The 21,848-nt window shown below is 37.5% G+C and overlaps 1 protein-coding gene across 4 annotated transcripts in view; it reads right to left on the minus strand.

The window, feature by feature from the left end:
- The window catches only part of PIK3C3 (phosphatidylinositol 3-kinase catalytic subunit type 3), a 161,360-nt gene that overhangs the window by 120,593 nt on the left and 18,919 nt on the right, over positions 1 to 21,848 (minus strand). For all 4 annotated transcript variants that reach the window (XR_011252452.1, XR_011252453.1, XM_069569209.1 and 1 more), the window contains exon 4: positions 14,756 to 14,885. Coding sequence is in view for 2 of the 4 variants with exons in the window: in XM_069569209.1 (XP_069425310.1) it covers positions 14,756 to 14,885 (130 nt within the window). In the remaining 2 variants the exon portion in view is untranslated. The remainder of the gene's footprint in view (positions 1 to 14,755; positions 14,886 to 21,848) is intronic.

Here is a 21,848-nt window from a genome sequence, read left to right on the forward strand (position 1 = left end):
GACGTAAGAGACGTGGGTTCAATCCCTGGGTTGGGAAGATCTCTTGGAGGCGAGCATAGCGACCCATTCCCATATACTTGCTGGAGAATCCCATGGACAGAGGAAGCTGGCAGGCTACAGTCTATAGGGTCACAAAAAGTCAGACACAACTGAAGCCACTGAGCATGTATATACAAATAACAAGAATCTACTGTTTAGCACAGAGAACTATACAATATCTTGTAATAATGTATAATGGAAAAGAATCTGGAAAGTTTGTGTGTATTTATGTACAAATATATATAAGTGAATCAGAAGAAGTTTGCAACAACTAGCCGCATCCCACCTCCCCTTTTAGTATAAAAAAAGCCTGATATCTAACTCAGGTAAAATGGTTCTTTGAAACACTAGTTCACCATTTTCTCAATCTGTTGGTTTTCAACAGAAAATCACTTTTCCTTGGCCTAACACCTAGTGTCTCCATTAACTGGCCTGTTATGTGGCGAGCAGTATGTGCTTGGACATTAACAACAATTGATGCCGTAACTACTGTCTGTAAAACCAGTTCTCAGTCATGTCTGACTCTTTGCAACCCCAAGGACTGTAGCCTGCCAGGCTCCTCCGTCCATGGGATTTTCCAGGCAAGAATACTGGAGTGGGTTGCCATTTCCTTCTCCAGAGGATCTTCCCGTCCCAGGGATCAAACCCAGGTCTCCCGCTTGTAGGCAGATGCTTTTACAGTCTGAGCCACCAGGGAAGTCTTTGGTTAAGGACAGTTCATTTATAGCGCAGATATTTAGTGGGTGCTCACTCACCACAGGAAAGTCACTGTTTCTTGACTCACCATTAAAGATGGTGCCTATTGGGCACCATGTTCTATGCTATACCTAAGGACATACTATAGGAATGTATCGGGTTGGCCAAAAACTTCCTTCAGTATTTGAGTAAAAATAAAAGACCTAATTTTTCATTTTCACCAAGAACTTTACCGAACAATGTATTCACCATTTTGTTCTACTACCTTCTGCCATTTTAAAGGCAACTTCATAAGTCCATCTTCCCCAAACACCTTATCTTCATAAGCAAAGAACTGTTCCAAGTGCCTTTTCTAGTCTTCCAGGGAACTGAAATTTTTTCCACTAACAGAATTGTGTAAATACCAAAATAAATGGAAATCCAAAGATGAATATCATAGATGACTCAGAACTTCCCAGCCAAGCTTTAATAGTCTTTGTCTGTCATCAAAGAAACATAGAATCTTGCAACATCCTGATGGGAGATTATGCATTTTCTGTTGACTAATTCTGATACTTTTTGTAAAGGGCTGCCTTCAGTTGGTCTAACTGGGAGCAAAACTAATCGTCTGGTTTTCCAGGAAGAACTCATAATAGAGCACTCCCTTCCAATTCCACCACAGACACAACATTACTTTCTTTGGACAAAGGCAGGTCTTCGGTGTGGCTGGTGGTGGTTCACTTCACTTGCCCCATGATCTCTTCTGTTCTACACTATTGTACAGTATCAATTTGTCACTGCCCATCACAATTTATTTTAAAAACGAAACACTGTCATTACACTTCAGTAGAGAACACCATGTAAAATATAATCAAGAAGGGTTTTTTTTTTAATGTGAAAGTCAAACATCAATGTGATTAACATGGCCATGCTGATGAGGATGATTTTCAATGCTTGATATGGATATTTTCTGTGTGTTGGCTATCTCCTGAGTACAGGCTATCTTCTGTAGCATTGACTGTACTCAAACAATGTCTCAGTTTTATCACTATCAACTTTAACTGGTCTAACTGACTTTGGAGAATCCTTTAGTGAGAAATCTGCAGCATGAAACACTGCAAACCACTTCTGACATGTTTGATCAGTCACAGCACCTTCTCCATACACTACACAATCGTTTTTTGCATGTGTTTCAATTGCATTTTTACTTTTCTTGAAAAACTAAAGCATAATAAGCTGAACATGTTGCTTTTTTTTCCCTTCATCTTCACTATTAAAATGGCTACACAAAAACTCATCAATTTTGAAAAGAAGCTTTTTTTAAAAAAGAGATCAAATCAAGTTGGCGTAGTTAAAGGAAGTATGCTCATCTCCTCCTGTGAGAGGCCTCAAATCCCAACTAGCTGTTGAACATCCATCAACAGAAGGACCCTGGAAACCACACACAAAAAAAGATACCCTATATTCCAAGAAAAAGGAGAAGCCACAATGAAATGGTAGGATCACAATAAAATCAAATCCTATACATATTGGGTGGGATCTAGTGGTTTACTTTTTCATAATTTAAAAAATTAAAAAACAAACAAAGGGACATGTTGCCAAAAGAAAACAAAAGTTTGCTTTTTTAAAAAATGCATGCTGATATGACTGCTGTCACAATATAATCTAACAAAATTGTTTTGAATGAAGTTAAAGACAAGTAAGAGCCATCTTACAGAAAAAAACAAACAAACATTAAAGCCAACCAATTACATTTTTTAATTTCATACTCTTTCTGCCTCTTCTACCTTTCAAGTTTAACATTCTTGATAATAATGACATTCTCTCAGTTCAGTTCAGTTGCTCAGTCATGTCCAACTCCTTGCAATCCCATGGACTGCAACACACCAGGCTTCCCTGTCCTTCACCAATTCCCAGAGTTTGCTCAAACTCATGTCCATGGAGTTGGTGATGCCATCCAACTATCTCATCCTCTGTCGTCCCCTTCTCCTCCTACCTTCAGTTTTAACCAGCATCAAGGTCTTTTCAAATGAGTCAGTTCTTCACATCAGGTGGCCAAAGTACTGGAATCTCAGCTTTAGCATCAGTCCTTCCAATGAGTATTCAGGACTGATTTCCTTTAGGATGGACCGGTTGGACCTCCTAGCAGTCCAAGGGACTCTCAAGAGTCTTCTCCAACACCACAGTTCAAAAGCAACAATTCTTCAGTGCTCAGCTTTCTTTATAGTTCAAATCTCATATCCATACATGACCACAGGAAAAACCATAGCCTTGACTAGATGGACCTTTCTTGGCAAAGTAATGTCTCTACTTTTTAACATTCTCTATGCAAACTATTCTTCACAACCCTAAATCTAAAACATGATACTGATACTTATCTTTAGAGAAGTATTTATAAAAAGGATTTAAAGATCTGATTTCAGGTCCTGGTAAAACAATTTTCTGTTTACTTGAATCATTAAAATACATCACGTAACTTTTCTAAGCTTCCATCCTTTCAGCAGTTTAAAAACAATGCACATTTCATGAGAATAAAAATAGTGTATATTACAAAGCCAATCATTACATTTGTTAGATTCAAATGAAGGCAAAGCAAATAAGATCAAATAACAACAGCTAACATTTATGACTGCTCAGTACTGCCTAGGAAGCACTACTATGAACAAGCTGGTGGAGGTGATGGCATCTGAGCAGAGCTATTTAAAATCCTAAGATGCTGTTAAAGCGCTATATTCAACATGTCAGCAAATTTGGGAAACTTAACAGTGGCCACAGAACTGGAAAAGGTCAGTGTCCATTCCAATCCCCAAGAAGGGCAATGCCAAAGAAGGTTCAAACTAACACACGATTATGTTCATTTCACAAGTCAGCAAGGTTATGCTCACACTATTTCAAACTAGGCTTCAGGAGTATGTGAACCAAGACCTTCCAGAAGTACAAGCTGGAATTCGAAAAGGCAAAGGAACTAGAGATCAAATTGCCAACATTCACTGGATTGTAGAAAAACCAAGGAAATTCCAGAAAGACATCTACTTCTGCATCATTGACTACACTAAAGCCTTTGTGTGGATCAAACCATGGGAAATTCTTAAGAGATGGGAGTACCGGACCATTTTACTTGTCTCCTGAGAAACCTATACGCGGGTAAAAAAGCAACAGTTAAAACAAGACATGGCACAATGGACTGGTTCTAAACTGGCAATGGAGTACAACAGGCTATATAGTGAGTGTCACTATGCTTATTTAACTTATATGCAGAATGTGCTGTGTGCTTAGTTGCTCAGTTGTGTCCCACTCTTTGCAACCCCTTGGACTGTAGCCTGCCAGGCTCCCCTGACCATGAGGATTCTCCTGGCAAGTATACTGGAGTGGGCCGTCATGCCCTCCTTCAGGGGATCTTCCCAATCCAGGGATGAAACCCAGTTCTCCTGCATTGCAGGCAGATTCTTTACCATCTGAGCCACCAGGGAAGCCAAGTTGGATGAATCACAAGCTGGTATTAAGATTGCCAAAAGAAGTATCAACAACCTCAGATAAGCGTGACACCACCCTAATGGCAGAAGGGGAGGAACAACTAAAGAGCCTCTTGATAAAGGTGAAAGAGGAGAGTGGAAAAGCTGGCTTAAAACTCAACATTCAAAAAACTAAGATCATGGCATCCAGCATCATCACTTGATGGCAAACCGAGGAAAAGTAAAAATAGTGATAGACTTTATTTTCTTGTGCTCCAAAATCTCTGCGGAAGGTGACTGTAGCCATAAAATTAAGACGCTTGCTCCTTGGGAAAAAAGCTATGAAAAACCTAGATAGCATATTAAAAAGCAGAGATACCACTTTGCCGACAAAAGGCTGTATAGTCAAAGCTGTGGTTTTTCTGGGATTCCCTGGTGGCTCAGATGGTAGAGAATCTGCCTGCAATGCAGGGAGATATAGGTTCAAACCTTGGGTCAGGAAGATTTTCTGGAGAAGGGAATGGCCATCCACTCCAGTATTCTTGCCTGGAGAATTCCATGTGCAGAGAAGTCTGGAGGGCTACAGTCTCTCTGGTCAGAAAGAGTCAGATGTGAGTAAGTGACTGATACACATATGATTTTTCCAGTAGTCATGTACACATGTGAGAGTTGGACCATAAAGAAGGCTGAGTGACCAAGAATTGATGCTTTTGAACTGTAGTGCTGGAGAAGACTTTTGTGAGTCCCTTGGACTGCAAGGAGCTCAAACCAGTCTATCCTAAAGAAAATCAACCCTGAATATTCATCCGAAGGACTGATGCTGAAGCTGAAGTTTCAATAGTTTTGCCACCTGAGGCAAAGAGCCAACTCACTGGAAAAGACCCTGATGCTGGGAAAGATTAAGGGCAGGAGGAAAAGGGAGCAATAGAGGTAAGATGGTTGGATGGCATCACCAACTCAATGGAAATGAGTTTGAGCAAACTCTGGGAAATAGTGAACGACAGGGAAGCCTGGCGTGCTGTAGTCCACAGGGTCACAAAGTGTCATGTGGTGACATGTCACAAAGGTCACAAAGTGACATGACTTAGCGACTGAACAACTGTCCCATAATATGTTAAATCCTTTAAATATTTATTTAATCTCATTTATATCTAGTCTTCATAGAAACTCAAAAAAGTAGATATAATAGTTACTCCTATTTATAGATGAGGAATTCATGACTTCGTAAAGGTTAGGTAGCTATCCAATATCACAAATGAACAAGACACAGTTGGAATTTGAATGAAAAATAGTCTCCATTTCAGTTCTTGATTCATGCTAAAGGGTTTTAGAGCTATTAATGCTGTTTATACATGCAAGGTGATTATTACTGTTTTAGTATTACTTGTAATGTCACTAATAATAATAATAACAGCTTCAACCTGGTAATCTAGTTCTTAAATCTCCAACATTTAGGAGTGTATCTTCAACAAGAAGTGATGATGGTGGCGATAAAGAGGACTTGTCCATATACTTAAAATCTCAGTGAACTCCTCTAAATTCACACCTCAAGACAAGTACCCATTCAATGCAGTTCATTCTATGTAAAATATTTACTTTTAAGGGTAAATATTTCAGCAGGTCAATTAGTACTGTGAAATAATTTAAATAGCCTCAATTTCATTTCATAAAATTTTGTAACCAGAAAATTTCTTCATTACCTTAATCTCAATTGTAAAGGATTATTTTGTGATCATGATAACTAGTCAATGTTTATTCAAAACATACAGTATATTCAAGAAACTAGAGAAATGATGTCAAGAGAGAAAGAGGAAAAGAACTTTAAAGATTTCCTCAAACTGAGAGAAATATCTCACAAACTTTCTAGCTCCTTCAGGGTCCTTCATGATTAAGAAATTAATAATCTCCTGAAGGCTAATTTAATTTGCAACTTGCCTTGAAAAATGGTGTCCTGGGTAACGGGCTCAAGTAATATGGTTACCATAAAGATAATATGGTTACTCACCATTTAAAAATTATTAAATTGGCATTCTAGACCAGTGCTGCTCAACAGAACTTGCTCAATAGAACTTTCAGCAATAATGGAAATATTTCCCTACTTGCACTGTCTACTAGGTAACCACTAGCCACATGTGGCTATTGAGCACTTGAAATGTGATTATGGTAACAAAGCAACTGATTTTAAATTTTATTTAATTTTAATTAAGTTGCCATATGTGAATTGAGGCTATTATGATAGTACAGGTCTACATCATGAGGTTAAAAATAACCCTTTGTATTGATTGGCATGAACCTATGTTCAAAATACTAACTTTTTCTGGATGAACTAAAATAAATGCAGTTTCTGTGATTACAAACCTGAGTCTGGATTCTGGACCCACAATTACCCCTTCAAGGCACTCTAAGGGTCAGCCTGAAACATAACCACATCCTACCACAACTTCTCTGTAGCAGCTCTCATTTATACCCTCTCCCTAAGATTCCCTACCCTATCTGTGTCACACAGACCACAAAGCATTTTTCAAATAGTCCTTACTTTCTTTTGCCTCCTCTTAATCAAATTGACAGAAACTAAAGCACATTCCAAAGGCAACAAGCAGAGCTGCTAAAATGAAGACAGTGGAGATGGACGCTTTTATCTAAAGACACGAACTCAAATATAAATCAAACACTAAAACTTAGTAGTCACATCCAAAACCCCAGGTGGATATGCATCCTAGTCATAAAACTCTTAAAATATGACAAGTTGAAAAATGGAGCTGAAAAATGGAGCTCAAGTAACAGCCACAATTATTCAAAGGTTGGCTCACAGACAACCAAAGTGTAATAACATGCCCAAGAGGTCTGGCCTTTTATTATTTTCACAAATCAATTCTAACAGAAAGTTACTACACATTAATACAAATTAATTGGGGAAATTTAGAGATGGGAAAGAGAAGACAAAAAGGAAGATGAGGGAAAGAGTATATTTCAATACATTCACTTTCTTCCTGTTCCCTACTAAGTCTAAGAAATTCAGTTATAAAAAGTAAGAACTAAACTGAAGACTATTGAGTTCTGTTTCCTTTTCTTACACTCAATTTTTCCTCAAATGAACATTAGGCATGTTCAAAAAATCATGTAAAATCATTAAAGATTGACTCCACTAAAACTATTCCAGGAGGATTTAAACTCTTAAAAAATGTAAAACCTAGAAATCAGGCTTTTAAACTTCAATTATTCAAATTACAGTTATAATTTACTCTCAGATCTATCAATAATAATTAGAATATTTGGTACCGCTTGATTTTGAGGTTCTTTGCTTAGTAATTACATAACACTGTCTTTTCACAGGCCATTTAAAAAGTTCATCTTCATTTCCCAGCCCCCTTATTCTATTAACTGGAAGCAGCCAAGACTAAAGCAGTTCTTTAACTGAATAAACTCTCTTAAACTGTAGTTTGAAAACTGTCACTTTGCTATTTATTTTGGCTTACAGGATGCATGGAAACTACACTTTGCTATTATTCAGATTAATACACACCTTTTTACATTTAAGCTGATCGACAGGAATGTTAGTTAGTTAGTTAAGTCACTCAGTCATGTCTGACTCTTTACGACCCCATGGATTGTAGCCCACCAGGCTCCTCCGTCCATGGGATTCTCCAGGCAAGAATACTGGAGTGGGTTGCCGTTTCCTTCTCCAGGGGATCCTCCCGACCCAGGGATCGAACCAGGGTCTCCCGCATTAGAGGCAGACACTTTAACCTTTTAGCCACCAGGGAAGAGCCAATGAGAGGCGGTTCCTTCAACTAACCATCCAAGAGCCCCATAACCTCACCAAGCAATTTACCAGTCCTGTCCCTAATATGCCCACCAGTACTCCAAAAATAGTCAGGTGGCTTTAAAATCCCCCCACCAGCCCTACTGGCAGGACTTTCCCTACTCTAGCACATTGACACACCCCTAACTATCCAGTACTAAGGCAACCTTTGGTGGCCATTGGACTTTAACTGCTCACAAATATTCCTTGAAAACATACATCTAATTATAACAGACTGAATTGTGTGAAGGACATGCGCAGTAGAGCATCCTTTCATAGTACTATAACTTGCAGCTGTTACTCAACAAACTCCCTGGATTATGCAAATGACCCTGCCTTAAAAACTCTTATACCCCAACCCTCCAGGGAAATTTGCCTCCCTTGACAGCCCACCTCTCTCATGAAGTGTTTCTCTGTTCTTTGTGTGCACTCAGTCAGGTCCAACTCTTTGTAATCTGTTCTTTCTTTCCTTATTGTTAATAAATCTTCTTGCAATGGGGTGAGACCTTAAACTCTTTGCATCCCTTCCAAGAACCAAAGCCCACAGGAGGAAGAGTCTACAGATTCCTTCTGCTAACAAAGTCACCCTCTTGACAATTAAAAACAATCAGAGTAAATTCACTGGCTGAAAAATCAAAGTACTATGAAAGAAATCGTTCAGTTCTAACCACTTAAACATCATCTATTAAAATATTCATTTCTTTTCTTAAAATGATAGTGTGAGAAATAGAAGTATCTGTTCCTTTTACATGAAACTGGAAAAATGAGCACAAACATTCTTTCCCCAGGTTTTAAAAGTATATTGTACCATAGACAGTTTCAAAATATTTTGTAGATGAGAATGACAATCTAACAAGGCAAACTTTTTAATGTGGAACCAGAAAACTGAGAGGAAGAGATAAGGAGAGAGAAAAAGCTACTGTGGTATAATTTGAAGAAAACACAATACCAAAATATATTTAAGTTCAGAGCATACCTAGTATCAAAGTGTATCCTCTTTAATAAGTTTAGAAATTAAGATCACAACAAATATCAAAGTATACTTTTTCTGGTATAACAGAAAGAAATTACTCAGGAAGCCAGTCTGAAAAACTAAAGTCAAGAAACAGGCACTAATCAAACAATAACAAAAACAAAATCTAAGACCATAGCCAGATCATTTGTATTAGGCAGGTCCTAAACGATGCTTTACTCCAGGCATATGTTTTACAGAAAAAAAGGAACGGCATGAACAACAATCCCACAATTGCCAAACGATGACGGCATGTGTTTTCTTCTATTTAGGTGGAGAGAAAAAAATCCCCCATTATTTGCTATGTCAGTGCTTTTAGAATCATAGAATATGAACCACTACAAAGGAGTATAAAATGAAACAGGGCAAAAGCTAACAGGGTTTCGTCAAGAGAACAGACTGGTCATAGCAAACACTATTTCCAACAGCTCAAGAGAAGACTCTACACATGGACATCACCAGATGATCAGTACTGAAATTAGATTCATTGCGCTCTTTGCAGCCAGTAATGGAGAAGCTCAAAACAGTCAATAAAAACAAGACCTAGAGCTGACTGTGACTCAGATCATGAGCTCCTTACTACAAAATTCAGGCTTAAATTGAAGAAAGTAGGGAAAACCATTAGTCAATTCTCGTACAATTGAAATCAAATCCCTTATGATTATATAATGGAAGTGACATATAGGTGCAAGGAATTAGATCTTATAAAGTGAAGTAAAACTACAGACGGAGGTTTATAACACTGTACAGGAGGAGGTAACCAAAATCATCCCCAAGAAAGAGAAATGCAAGAAGGTAAAGTGGTTGTGTGAGAAGGCTTTACAAATAGCTGAGGAAAGAAGAGAAGCAAAAGTAAAGGGAGAAAGGGATACATTCAAATGAATGCAGAGTTCCAGAGAATAGCAACGAGAAATAAAAAGGCCTTCTTACATGAACAATGTGAAGAAACAGAAAAACAGTAGAATGGCAAAGACTAGCCACCTCTTCAAGAAAATTGGGAGATATCAAGGGAACATTTCATACAAGGATGGGCATGATAAAGGTCAGATACAGTAACGAACTAACAGAAGCAGAAGGGATTAAGAAAAGGTCACAAGAATACACAGAAGAACTATATGGAAAGGGTCTTAATGACCCAGATAACCATGATGGTGTGGTCATTCACCTAGACCCAGACATCCTGGAGTCAAGTAGGCCTCAGAAAGTATTATTACAAACAAAGCTAGTGGAAGTGATGGGTACCTAGCTGAGCTATTTAAAATCCTAAAAGATGCTGCTGTGAAAATGCTCCATATAATATGTCAGCAAATTTGTCATACAATATGTCATACAAAACTCAGCTGGGGCCACAGGACTGGAAAAGGTCAATTTTCATTCCAATCCCAGAGAAGGGCAATGCCAAAGAATGTTCAAACTACCATACAACTGCACTCATTTCACATGCTAACAAGGTTATGCTCAAAATGCTTCAGGCTTGGCTTCAGCAGTACATGAACCAAGAACTTCCAGATGAACAAGCTGGATTTAGGAAAGGCAGATGATCTAGAGAGCAAAATGTCAACATTTGTTGGATCATGAGAAAGCAAGGGAATTCCAGAAAAACATATATTTCTGCTTCACTGACTACGCTAAAGCCTTTCACTGTGTGGATCACAATGAACTATGGAAAATTCTTAAAGAGATGGGAGTATCAGACCACCTTACCTATTTCCTGAGAAACCTGTATGCGGGTCAAGAAGCAACAGTTAGAACTGGATATGGAACAACAGACTGCTTCAAAGCTGGGAAAGAAGTACAACAAGGCAGTATATTGTCACCTTGCTTACATAACTTATATGCAGAGTACATTATGTGAAATGTGGAGCTGGATGAATCACAAGCTGGAATCAAGAGTGCTGGGAGAAATATCAATAACTTCAGAAATTCAGATGATATCACTAAGGGCAGAAAGGGAAGAGGAACTAAAGAGCCTCTTGATAAGGGTTAAAGAGGAGAATGAAAAACCTGGCTTAAAACTCAACATTCAAAAAACTAGACCATGATTTACAGTTCCATCACTTTATAGCAAATAAAAAATGAAAAAGTGGAAGCAGTGACAGATTTTATTTTCCTGGGCTCCAAAATCACTGCAGACAGAGACTGCAGCATGAAATTAAAAGGAAGAAAACTATGACAAACCTAGATAGTGTATTAAAAAGCAGAGATATCAGTTTGTCAAAGACAAAGCCGCATATAGGCAAAGCAATGTTTTTTCCAGTGTCATGTACAGATGTGAGAGTTGGACCATAAAGAAGGCTGAGCACCAAAGAATTAATGCTTTCAAACTGTGGTGCTGGAGAAGACTACTGAAAGTTCCCTGGACTGCAAAGAGATCATGAAACCTATCATTCTGAAGGAAATTAACCCTAAATATTCTTTGGCAAGACTGATGCTGAAGCTGAAGCTCCAATACTCTGGCCAACTGAGGTGAAGAGTTGACTCACTGGCAAAGACCCTGATGCTGGGAAAGATTAAAGGCAAAAGGAGAAGGGGGCGCAAGAAGGTGAGATGGTTAGATACCATCACCGACTCAATGGACATGAATTTGAGCAAACTTCAAATTGGGAAAGGAGTACATCAAGGCTACATAGTGTTATCCTGCTTATTTAACTTATATGCAAAGTACATCATGGAAAATGCTGGGCTGGATGAAGCACAAGCTGGAATAAAGATTGCTGGGAGAAATATCAATAACCTCAGATATGCAGATAACGCCACCCTTATGGCTGAAAGTGAAGAAGAACTAAAGAGTTTCTTGATGAAAGTCAAAGAGAAGAGTGAAAAAGTTGGCTTAAAACTCAACATTCAGAAAACTAAGATCATGGCATCCAGTCCCATCACTTTATGACAAACAGATGGGGAAATAATGGAAACAGTGAGAGACTTTATTTTCTTGGGCTCCAAAATCACTGCAGATAGTGAATGCAGCCATGAAATTAAAAGACGCTTGCTACTTGGAAGAAAAGTTATGACATATTAAACAAAAGAAACATTACTTTGCCAACAAAAGTCCATCTAGTCAAAACTATAGTCTTTCCAGTAGTCATGTATGGATGTGAGTTGGACTATAAAGAAAGCTGAGGGGCAAAGAATTGATACTTTTTAATTCTGGTGTGGGAGAAGACTCTTGAGAGTCCCTTGGACTGCAAGGAGTTCCAACCAGTCCATCCTAAAGGAAATCAGTCCTGAATATTCATTGGAAGGACTGATGCTAAAGCTGAAACTCCAATATTTTGGCCACCTGATGCAAAGAACTGACTCAATGGAAAAGACTCTGATGCTAGGAAAGATTGAAGGCAGGAGGAGAAGGGGATGACAGAGAATGAGATGGTTGGATGGCATCACCAACTCGATGGACATGAGTTTGAGCAAGCTCCAGGAGTTGGTGATGGACAGGGAAGCCTGGCATGCTTTAGTCCATGGGATCGCAAGGAGTTGGACATGACTGAGCAACTGAACTGAACCAGGAGATAGTGGAGAACAGAAGAGCCCGGAATGCTGCTATCTATGTGGTGGCAAAGAGTCAGATACAACTTAGTGACTGAACAACAGCAACACAACAGCAACAACAATACTAATATATATAACAAAAACATAAAGTGGTTGTATGTTCATCTTTGCTGTAGGATGTTTTAAGAGTATATGATCCTACTCTTCTATGAAGCAAAGATGTCAACTATAATACAAGTTCTGACAAAATTTTGAAATTTTACATGTTCTTTTATATTTATTGGTATTTATGATACTTGTTGATATTTATTTGTAAGGTTGGTTACCTTAAATTGACTACTAAAATTTTCATTGCAATTATTAAATCGTGAAAAGCAAAATTTCTACTATAAACATTCAATTAAAGTCATAATTTTAAAAAAATAAATAAAAATTGGGAAAAAATTACAAACATATGAATAGAAGCCTATAGTATTTGTTTAATATAAAAGAAACAAAGTGGATGCACTGTGCAACTACATAGCTTTATATTTCTTGGCTCAGGCATTTCTCCTCAAATTCAGAATTTTGTTATTACATGATTCATAATATTCATTTTCATAATGAATGCTGTTCTTAGAGACAACTTAAGGTTTTCCTGCATGTGAGATATAAGCTTACAGCTTATAAATGAGGTGATTCTGATACAATTTCTATTATTCACAGTTTATAAAAGTCAGAGTAGCTTCAATAAAATAGCATCACTAAGATAAATTCTTAAAGAGAAAGTATACATATGAAAAGTATAAGAGGTTTCCTGTATTACATGTAAGAATGTCAACAAAATCTCACAATGAGTAGCTGAACTGAAAGCTAAGTTTTATTTATTTAATTATGGAGGGGAATAGTACTTATGGAGGACAATAGCAATTTGGTCAAAATGCTTATTAAGAAGCTCTGATACAATTTTTCCATAAAAGAGACATATAAAAAGATAGAATAAACTTGAAAAAAACTATATTGAAGCACAAAGCTTAGACACTTCAAGTGCTTATTCTTTACAATTAGGGTTTCTTCCACATGTAGGTTGAGGCAACAAGTTGTAAAATGTTTGGCACCAAAACTTTCTCCAGACATTATAGAGTCATCCATGTAAGATCAGAAAGGAAAACTACATGTAAAAATTAAAGTCTCATCTCTTAACTAAAGAATTGTAAAAGGATACTTAAACAGTATTTAACATAGTACTTTTTCTTTTTGCCACAGTCTTTTTTTTTCAAGTATAGCTGATGTACAATATTACCTTTCACATGTACAGCAAAGTGATTCAAACAAACGTGTTTGTGTACACTTCTTTCAATTATTGTCCAACACAGGTTATAACAAGATACTGATCACTTTTTCCAATTATTTTCCATTACAGGTTATTACAAGATATTGAATATAATTCCCTGTGCTGTTTGCAGCAATAGAGACACAGATGTAGAGAACGAACGTGCAGACACAGCTGGGGAAAGAGAGTGGGACATAACACACCACCATGTGTAAAACAGATGGCTGGTGGGAAGTTACTATGTAACATAGTACTTTTTGAACAGATATTCACAAAATAAGTTAAACTGTTGTGATTTAAAAAAGGAATTTAACTTAGAAATACAAAAGCTAAATGAAAACACTTCACTAATGCAATTCTGAAAGAAAAAGGTAATAATTCAGTTTATAAAAAGAGGAGTATGGTGGAGTGAGGGCAATTTAAACTAGCTAGTATAAGAAATTTTCATTTTCAAACAATATAAGAATTTCCAGCATGTAATAACACATGCATCTTTCAGATTATGTGACCAAAAAAGGGAGGTGATCATCCTGAAAGTATTACCAAAAGCTCTATGTTTTCAAATCCGTTGGAGTTTCAGACACAAAAAGCAATAAATTACATGATTCTCTTTACATGAAATATCCAATTCTGGAAAATCCAGAGATAGAAGTAGATTAGTAGTTGGTAGGAGCTGGAGAGAAGAGGGAACAGGGAATGACTGCTAATGGGTACACGGTTACATTTTTTATAAAAATGGTCTAAAGGTAGACTGGTAATGAATGTACAACTCTGTGAATTCACTAAAAAAAAAAATCACTGAATAGTACACTTTCCAAGTGTGAACATTTTGGTACATGAATTATATTTCAATAAAACTATTATTAAAAGCTTGAATTTAAATTTAAAAGTAACCTCACAGAATTCATAATATCAATTTATGCAACAGATTATCATTCAAAGCTTTCCACCTGTTCCAGTAATTTCTTTTTTACCTTGGCAAGGCGACTCATCTGATCCTCTGAGAGAGTACTGCTTGTTCTGCCAGGAGTTTTGGTGGGTTCTGATCCATCTGCTTCTACGTTAGGCCAGACTTTCAAGTCATGCATCCCTTGGCGAAACATGCTAGGCAAAAAGAATGTTCAGGGCAGAATTAATTTGGTTCATGATGGGAAATTTTAGATTTCTAAATAGAGACAATTCCAGCAAGCCTCCAGTGGAATATAAAGCAATTAACCAAGCAACTGAATCCACGTAGCACTGTTTTTCACATCCTTCTTTTTTCCTGCAAGCAGTTAGAGCTATTACAGATATTACAAAGGTAGAGTGCAAAAAGAGAAGCATCAGGAATAGGCTACACGCACTTCATCACTTCAGTGGAGATCTTAGAAACAGAAACCAAATTTTTACCGAGACAGAGAATGTCACATTTACATCGATCAAAACTAAAATTAAAATAATTATATAACTTTCTACTTTAAGTGACAATTCAGCAGAGTATTAATAGACAGTGATGTTGAACAGCTGGGATTTGGATCCCTGCTGTGCCAACTATTACTTACAAGACTTTTGGTAAATTACTTAACATCTCTGTGTTAGCTTCCTCATCTATAAAATGAGACTATAAAGAGTAACTGTGTCTCACAGAGTTAGAAATATTAAATAAACCAGTACAAGGAAAAAGTGCTTAGAATAGTGCCTGTCATATAATAAGAACTCAATATATATAAGCTACTATTTTCCTTTTTGCTGGGTAGAGGCTTATTTTTCTCCTGTCTTCTGTTGCATAAGAGAGATGTCTAAAAGGGAATACAATACTGTATTCAATAAGAAAAAAATGCCCATGTCTACAAATCAGAAATTTAACATATTGTCAGAATTCAGACTGAGCTGGATGATCCTACTTTAAAGTAAAAGAGTGTATCACCTTTGTCAAGCTTTTGCTTCCTTCAAAAACTATCAAAGAGGAGTCAGGATGGCGGAAGAGAAGGATGCAGAATTCATGTCTCCTCACCAGTACATGAAGAATATATCTATAAATGGAACAATTCTCACACAGAGTACCTGCTGAATATTAGAAGAAGACTCTGAACACATAAAAGGACAAGAAAAATCCCCTCACAGTGGGGTAGGAAAAAAGAGAAAAAAAAAAAAAGAATCAAAAAAAGGACCTGCAACCCTGAGGGAAAGCTGAAGGTGAGAAGAGGTTCTTGATCAGAAAATCCCCTCATGGTGGGGAAATTTGCGGGGACAGAAAGGGACCTTCAGAGGATCAAAGGAGAATATGGTGGACCATCTGTGAAAGGCATGACAAAGTAAGAACTGTGCAAATGGTCTCTACTGCAGCCTTGTCCAGCCCAGCCTGAGTCATGTGTCTTCTGTCGAGAGGAGGGCTGAGTGCTGGAAAGTGGGGTTTGGACATGGACCCAGGAAGGGGACAGCTGGTGGCTGTGAAGAGAGCCTGAATGGACAGGAATAAGGAGTTCAACAACTGGGAAAGTCTGCAGAAGAAAGCCAGGACACCGTAGAAGCAAGGCACCACGGCTAAGTCGTGAGCAACAGGCGGGGCTGTCATTTTAATCCCTATCCCCATCCACCTACTTCAGCCCATACAAGCACTGGGAGGTGCACTCATCTGAGCAGGCTCACCCTCCACACACACCTCAAGCCAAGGTCTCCTCTGCCAGGATAGGCTCCAGCATCCTGAGCATCGTCCATCCCAAAGCCTCCTTCAAAATCAGCCCTGGGTGCCACTGACCAAGACAGGATTTTGCCAATGGTGATGGGGGCTGAGAGGACTGAGTACAAAAATGTGGGGCTAAGAGCACAAAGATGAAGGAATTCCAACTGAACTACTTCAAATCCTAAAAGATGATGCTGTTAGAGTGCTGCACTCAATATGCCACCAAATCTGGTAAACTCAGCAGTGGCCACAGGACTGGAAAAGAGCAGTTCTCATTTCAATCCCAAAGAAAGGCGAAGCCAAACAATGTTCAACCTACCGGACATTTGCACTCATTTCACATGCTAGCAAAGTAATGCTCAAAATTATAGGCTTCAACAGTACATGAACAGAGAACTTCCAAATGTTCAAACTAGATTTAGAAAAGACAGAGGAACCAGAGATGAAATTGCCAACCTCTGTGGAATCATGGCAAAAGCAAGAGAATTCCAGAAAAACATCTACTACTGCTTCATTGACTACTTAAAGCCTTTGACTATGAAAGGACACCCCAAACTCAGCAATATAAACAAGATGAAGAGACAGAGGAATACCCAGCAGGTAAAGCAACAGGAGAAATGCCCACCAAACCAAACAAAAGAGGAAGAGATAGGGAATCTACCTGAGAAAGAATTCCGAATAATGATACTGAAAATGTTCCAAAATCTTGAAATCAAAATGGAATCACAGATAAACAGCCTGGAGACAAGGATTGAGAAGATGCAAGAAAGGTTTAACAGGACCTAGAAGAAATAAAAAAGAATCAATATATAATGAATAATGCAATAAATGATATCAAAAACACTCTGGTGGGAACCAACAGTAGAATAACGGAGGCAGAAGATAGGATAAGTGAGGTAGAAGATAGAATGGTAGAAATAAATGAAACAGAGAGGAAAAAAGAAAAATGAATTAAAAGAAATGAGGACAATCTCAGAGACCTCTGGGACAATGTTAAATGCCCCAACATTCGAATCATAGGAGTCCCAGAAGAAGAAGACAAAAAGAAAGACCATGAGAAAACACTTGAGATAATAGTTGAAAACTTCCCTAAAATGGGGAAGGAAATAATCACCCAAGTCCAAGAAACCCAGAGAGTCCCAAACAGGATAAACCCAAGGCGAAACACCCCAAGACACATATTAATCAAATTAATAAAGATCAAACACAAAGAACAAATATTAAAAGCAGCAAGGGAAAAACAACAAATAACACACAAGGGGATTCCCATAAGGATAACCGCTGATCTTACAACAGAAATTCTTCAGGACAGGAGGGAATGGCAGGACATACTTAAAGTGATGAAAGAAAATAACCTACAGCCCAGATTATTGTACCCAGCAAGGATCTCATTCAAATATGAAGGAGAAAACAAAAGCTTCACAGATAAGCAAAAGCTGAGAGAATTCAAAACCACCAAACCAGCTCTCCAAAAAATGCTAAAGGATCTTCTCTAGACAGAAAACACAAAAAGGGTGTATAAACTGGAAGCCAAAACAATAAAGTAAATGGCAACGGGATCATACTTATCAATAATTACCTTAAACGTAAATGGGTTGAATGCCCCAACCAAAAGACAAAGACTGGCTGAATGGATACAAAAACAAGACCCCTATATATGTTGTCTACAACAGGGGACACATACAGACTGAAAGTGAAGGGCTGGAAAAAGATTTTCCATGCAAGCAGACCAAAAGAAAGCAGGAGTAGCAATACTCATATCAGATAAAATAGACTTTAAAACAAAGGCTGTGAAAAGAGACAAAGAAGGACACTACATAATGATCAAAGGATCAATCCAAGAAGAAGATATAACAATTATAAATATATATGCACCCAATATAGGAGCACCGCAATATGTAAGGCAAATGCTAACAAGTATGAAAGGGGAAATCAGCAATAACACAATAAAGGTGGGAGATTTTAATACCCCATTCACACCTATGGACAGATCAACTAAACAGAAAATTAACAAGGAAACACAAACTTTAAATGATACAACAGACCAGTTAGACCTAATTGATATCTATAGGACATTTCACCCCAAAACAATGAATTTCATCTTTTTCTCAAGCGCACACGGAACCTTCTCCAGGATAGATCACATCCTGGGCCATAAATCTAGCCTTGGTAAATAAAATATTGAAATCATTCCAAGCATCTTTTCTGACCACAATGCAGTAAGATTAGATCTCAATTACAGGAGAAAAACTATTAAAAATTCCAACATATGGAGGCTGAACAACACGCTACTGAATAACCAACACATCACAGAAGAAATCAAAAAAGAAATCAAAATATCCATAGAAATGAATGAAAATGAAAACAAAACAACCCAAAACCTGTAGGACACTGTAAAAGCACTGCTAAGGGGAAAGTTCATAGCAATACAGGCATACCTCAAGAAACAAGAAAAAAGTCAAATAAATAATCTAACTCTACACCTAAAGCAAATAAAAAGGGAAGAAATGAAGAACCCCAGGGTTGGTAGAAGGAAAGAAATCTTAAAAATTAGGGCAGAAATAAATGCAAAAGAAACAAAAGAGACCATGGCAAAAATCAACAAACCCAGAAGCTGGTTCTTTGAAAGGATAGAAAAAATTGACAAACCATTAGCCAGACTCATCAAGAAGCAAAGGGAGAAAAATCAAATCAATGAAATTAGAAATGAAAATGGAGAGATCACAACAGACAACACAGAAATACAAAGGATCATAAGAGACTACTATCAGCAATTATACCCCAATAAAATGGACAACATGGAAGAAATGGACAAATTCTTACAAAAGTACAACTTTTCAAAACTGAACTAGGAAGAAACAGAAAATCTTAACAGACCCATCACAAGCATGGAAATTGAAACAGTAATCAGAAATTTTCCAGCAAACAAAAGCCCAGGTCCAGATGACTTCACAGCTGAATTCTACCAAAAATTCAGAGAAGAGCTAACACCTATCCTACTCAAACTCTTCCAGAAAATTGCAGAGGAAGGTAAACTTCCAAACTCATTCTATGAGGCCACCATCACCCTAATACCAAAACCTGAGAAAGATGCCACAAAAAAAAGAAAACTACAGGCCAATATCACTGATGAACATAGATGCAAAAATCCTTAACAAAATTCTAGCCATCAGAATCCAACAACACATTAAAAAGATCATACACCATGACCAAGCGGGCTTTATCCCAGGGATGCAAGGATTCTTCAATATCCACAAATCAATCAATGTAACACACCACATTTACAAATTGAAAAATAAAAGCCATATGATTATCTCAATAGATGCAGAGAAAGCCTTTGACAAAATTCAACATCCATTTATGATAAAAACTCTTCAGAAAGCAGGAATAGAAGGAACATACCTCAACATAATAAAAGCTATATATGACAAACCCACAGCAAACATTATCCCCCATGGTAAAAAACTGAAAGCATTTCCCCTGAAGTCAGGAACAAGACAAGGGTGCCCACTTTCACCATTACTATTCAACATAGTTTTGGAACTTTGGACCACAGCAATCAGAGCAGAAAAAGAAATAAAAGGAATCCAAATTGGAAAAGAAGAAGTAAAACTCTCACTGTTTGCAGATGACATGATCCTCTACAGAGAAAACCCTGAAGACTCCACCAGAATATTACTAGAGCTAATCAATGAATATAGTAAAGCTGCAGAATATAAAATCAACACACAGAAATCCCTTGCATTCCTATACACTAATAATGAGAAAAAAGAAAGAGAAATTAAGGAAACAATTCCATTCACCATTGCAACAAAAAGAATAAAATACTTAGGAATATATCTACCTAAAGAAACTAAAGACCTATATATAGAAAACTGTAAAACACTGGTGAAAGAAATCAAAGAGGACACTACTAGATGGAGAAATATACCATGTTCATGGATCAGAAGAATTAATATAGTGAAAATGAGTATACTACCCAAAGCAATCCATAGATTCAATGCAACCCCTATCAAGCTACCAACAGTATTTTTCACAGAGCTAGAACAAATAGTTTCACAATTTGTATGGAAGTACAAAAAACCTCGAATAGCTAAAGCAATCTTGAGAAAGAAGAATGGAACTGGAGGAAATCAACCTGCCTGACTTCAGGCTCTACTACAAAGCCACAGTCATCAAGACAGTATGGTACTGGCACAAAGGCAGAAATATAGATCAATGGAACAAAATAGAAAGCCCAGAGATAAATCCACACACCTATGGACACCTTATCTTTGACAAAGGAGGCAAGAATATACAATGGATTAAAGACAATTTCTTTAACAAGTGGTGCTGGGAAAACTGGTCAACCACTTGTAAAAGAATGAAACTAGAACACTTTCTAATACCATACAGAAAAATAAATTCAAAATGGATTAAAGATCTAAATGTAAGGCCAGAAACTATAAAACTTCTAGAGGAGAACATAGGCAAAACACTCTCTGACATACACCACAACAGGATCCTCTATGACCCACCTCCCAGAATATTGGAAATAAAAGCAAAAATAAACAAATGGGACCTAATTAAAATTAAAAGCTTCTGCACAACAAAGGAAAATATAAGCAAGGTGAAAAGACAGCCTTCAGAATGGGAGAAAATAATAGCAAATGAAGCAACTGACAAACAACTAATCTCAAAAATACACAATCAACTCCTGCAGCTCAATTCCAGAAAAATAAACGACCCAATCAAAAAATGGGCCAAAGAACTAAATAGACATTTCTCCAAAGAAGACATACAGATGGCTAAGAAACACATAAAAGGATGCTCAACATCATTCATTATCAGAGAAATGCAAATCAAAACCACAATGAGGTACCATTTCACACCAGTCAGAATGGCTGCAATCCAAAAGTCTACAAGCAATAAATGCTGGAGAGGGTGTGGAGAAAAGGGAACCCTCTTACACTGTTGGTGGGAATGCAAACTAGTACAGCCACTATGGACAACAGTGTGGAGATTCCTTAAAAAACTGGAAATAGAACTGCCTTATGACCCAGCAATCCCACTGCTGGGCATACACATCGAGGGAACCAGAATTGTAAGAGACACGTGTACCCCAATGTTCATCAGAGCACTATTTCTAATAGCCAGGACATGGAAGCAACCTAGATGTCCATCAGCAGATGGATGGATAAGACAGCTGTAGTACATATACACAATGGAGTATTACTCAGCCATTAAAAAGAATACATTTGAATCAGTTCTAATGAGGTGGAAGAAACTGGAGCTGATTATACAGATTGAAGTAAGCCAAAAAGAAAACCACCAATATAGTATACTAACGCATATATATGGAATCTAGAAAGATGGTAATGATAACCCTGTATGTGAGACAGCAAAAGATACAGAGATGTATAGAA

This window comes from Ovis canadensis, chromosome 23 (genome assembly GCF_042477335.2).
Source record: "Ovis canadensis isolate MfBH-ARS-UI-01 breed Bighorn chromosome 23, ARS-UI_OviCan_v2, whole genome shotgun sequence".
NCBI classification, from domain to species: Eukaryota; Metazoa; Chordata; class Mammalia; order Artiodactyla; family Bovidae; genus Ovis; species Ovis canadensis.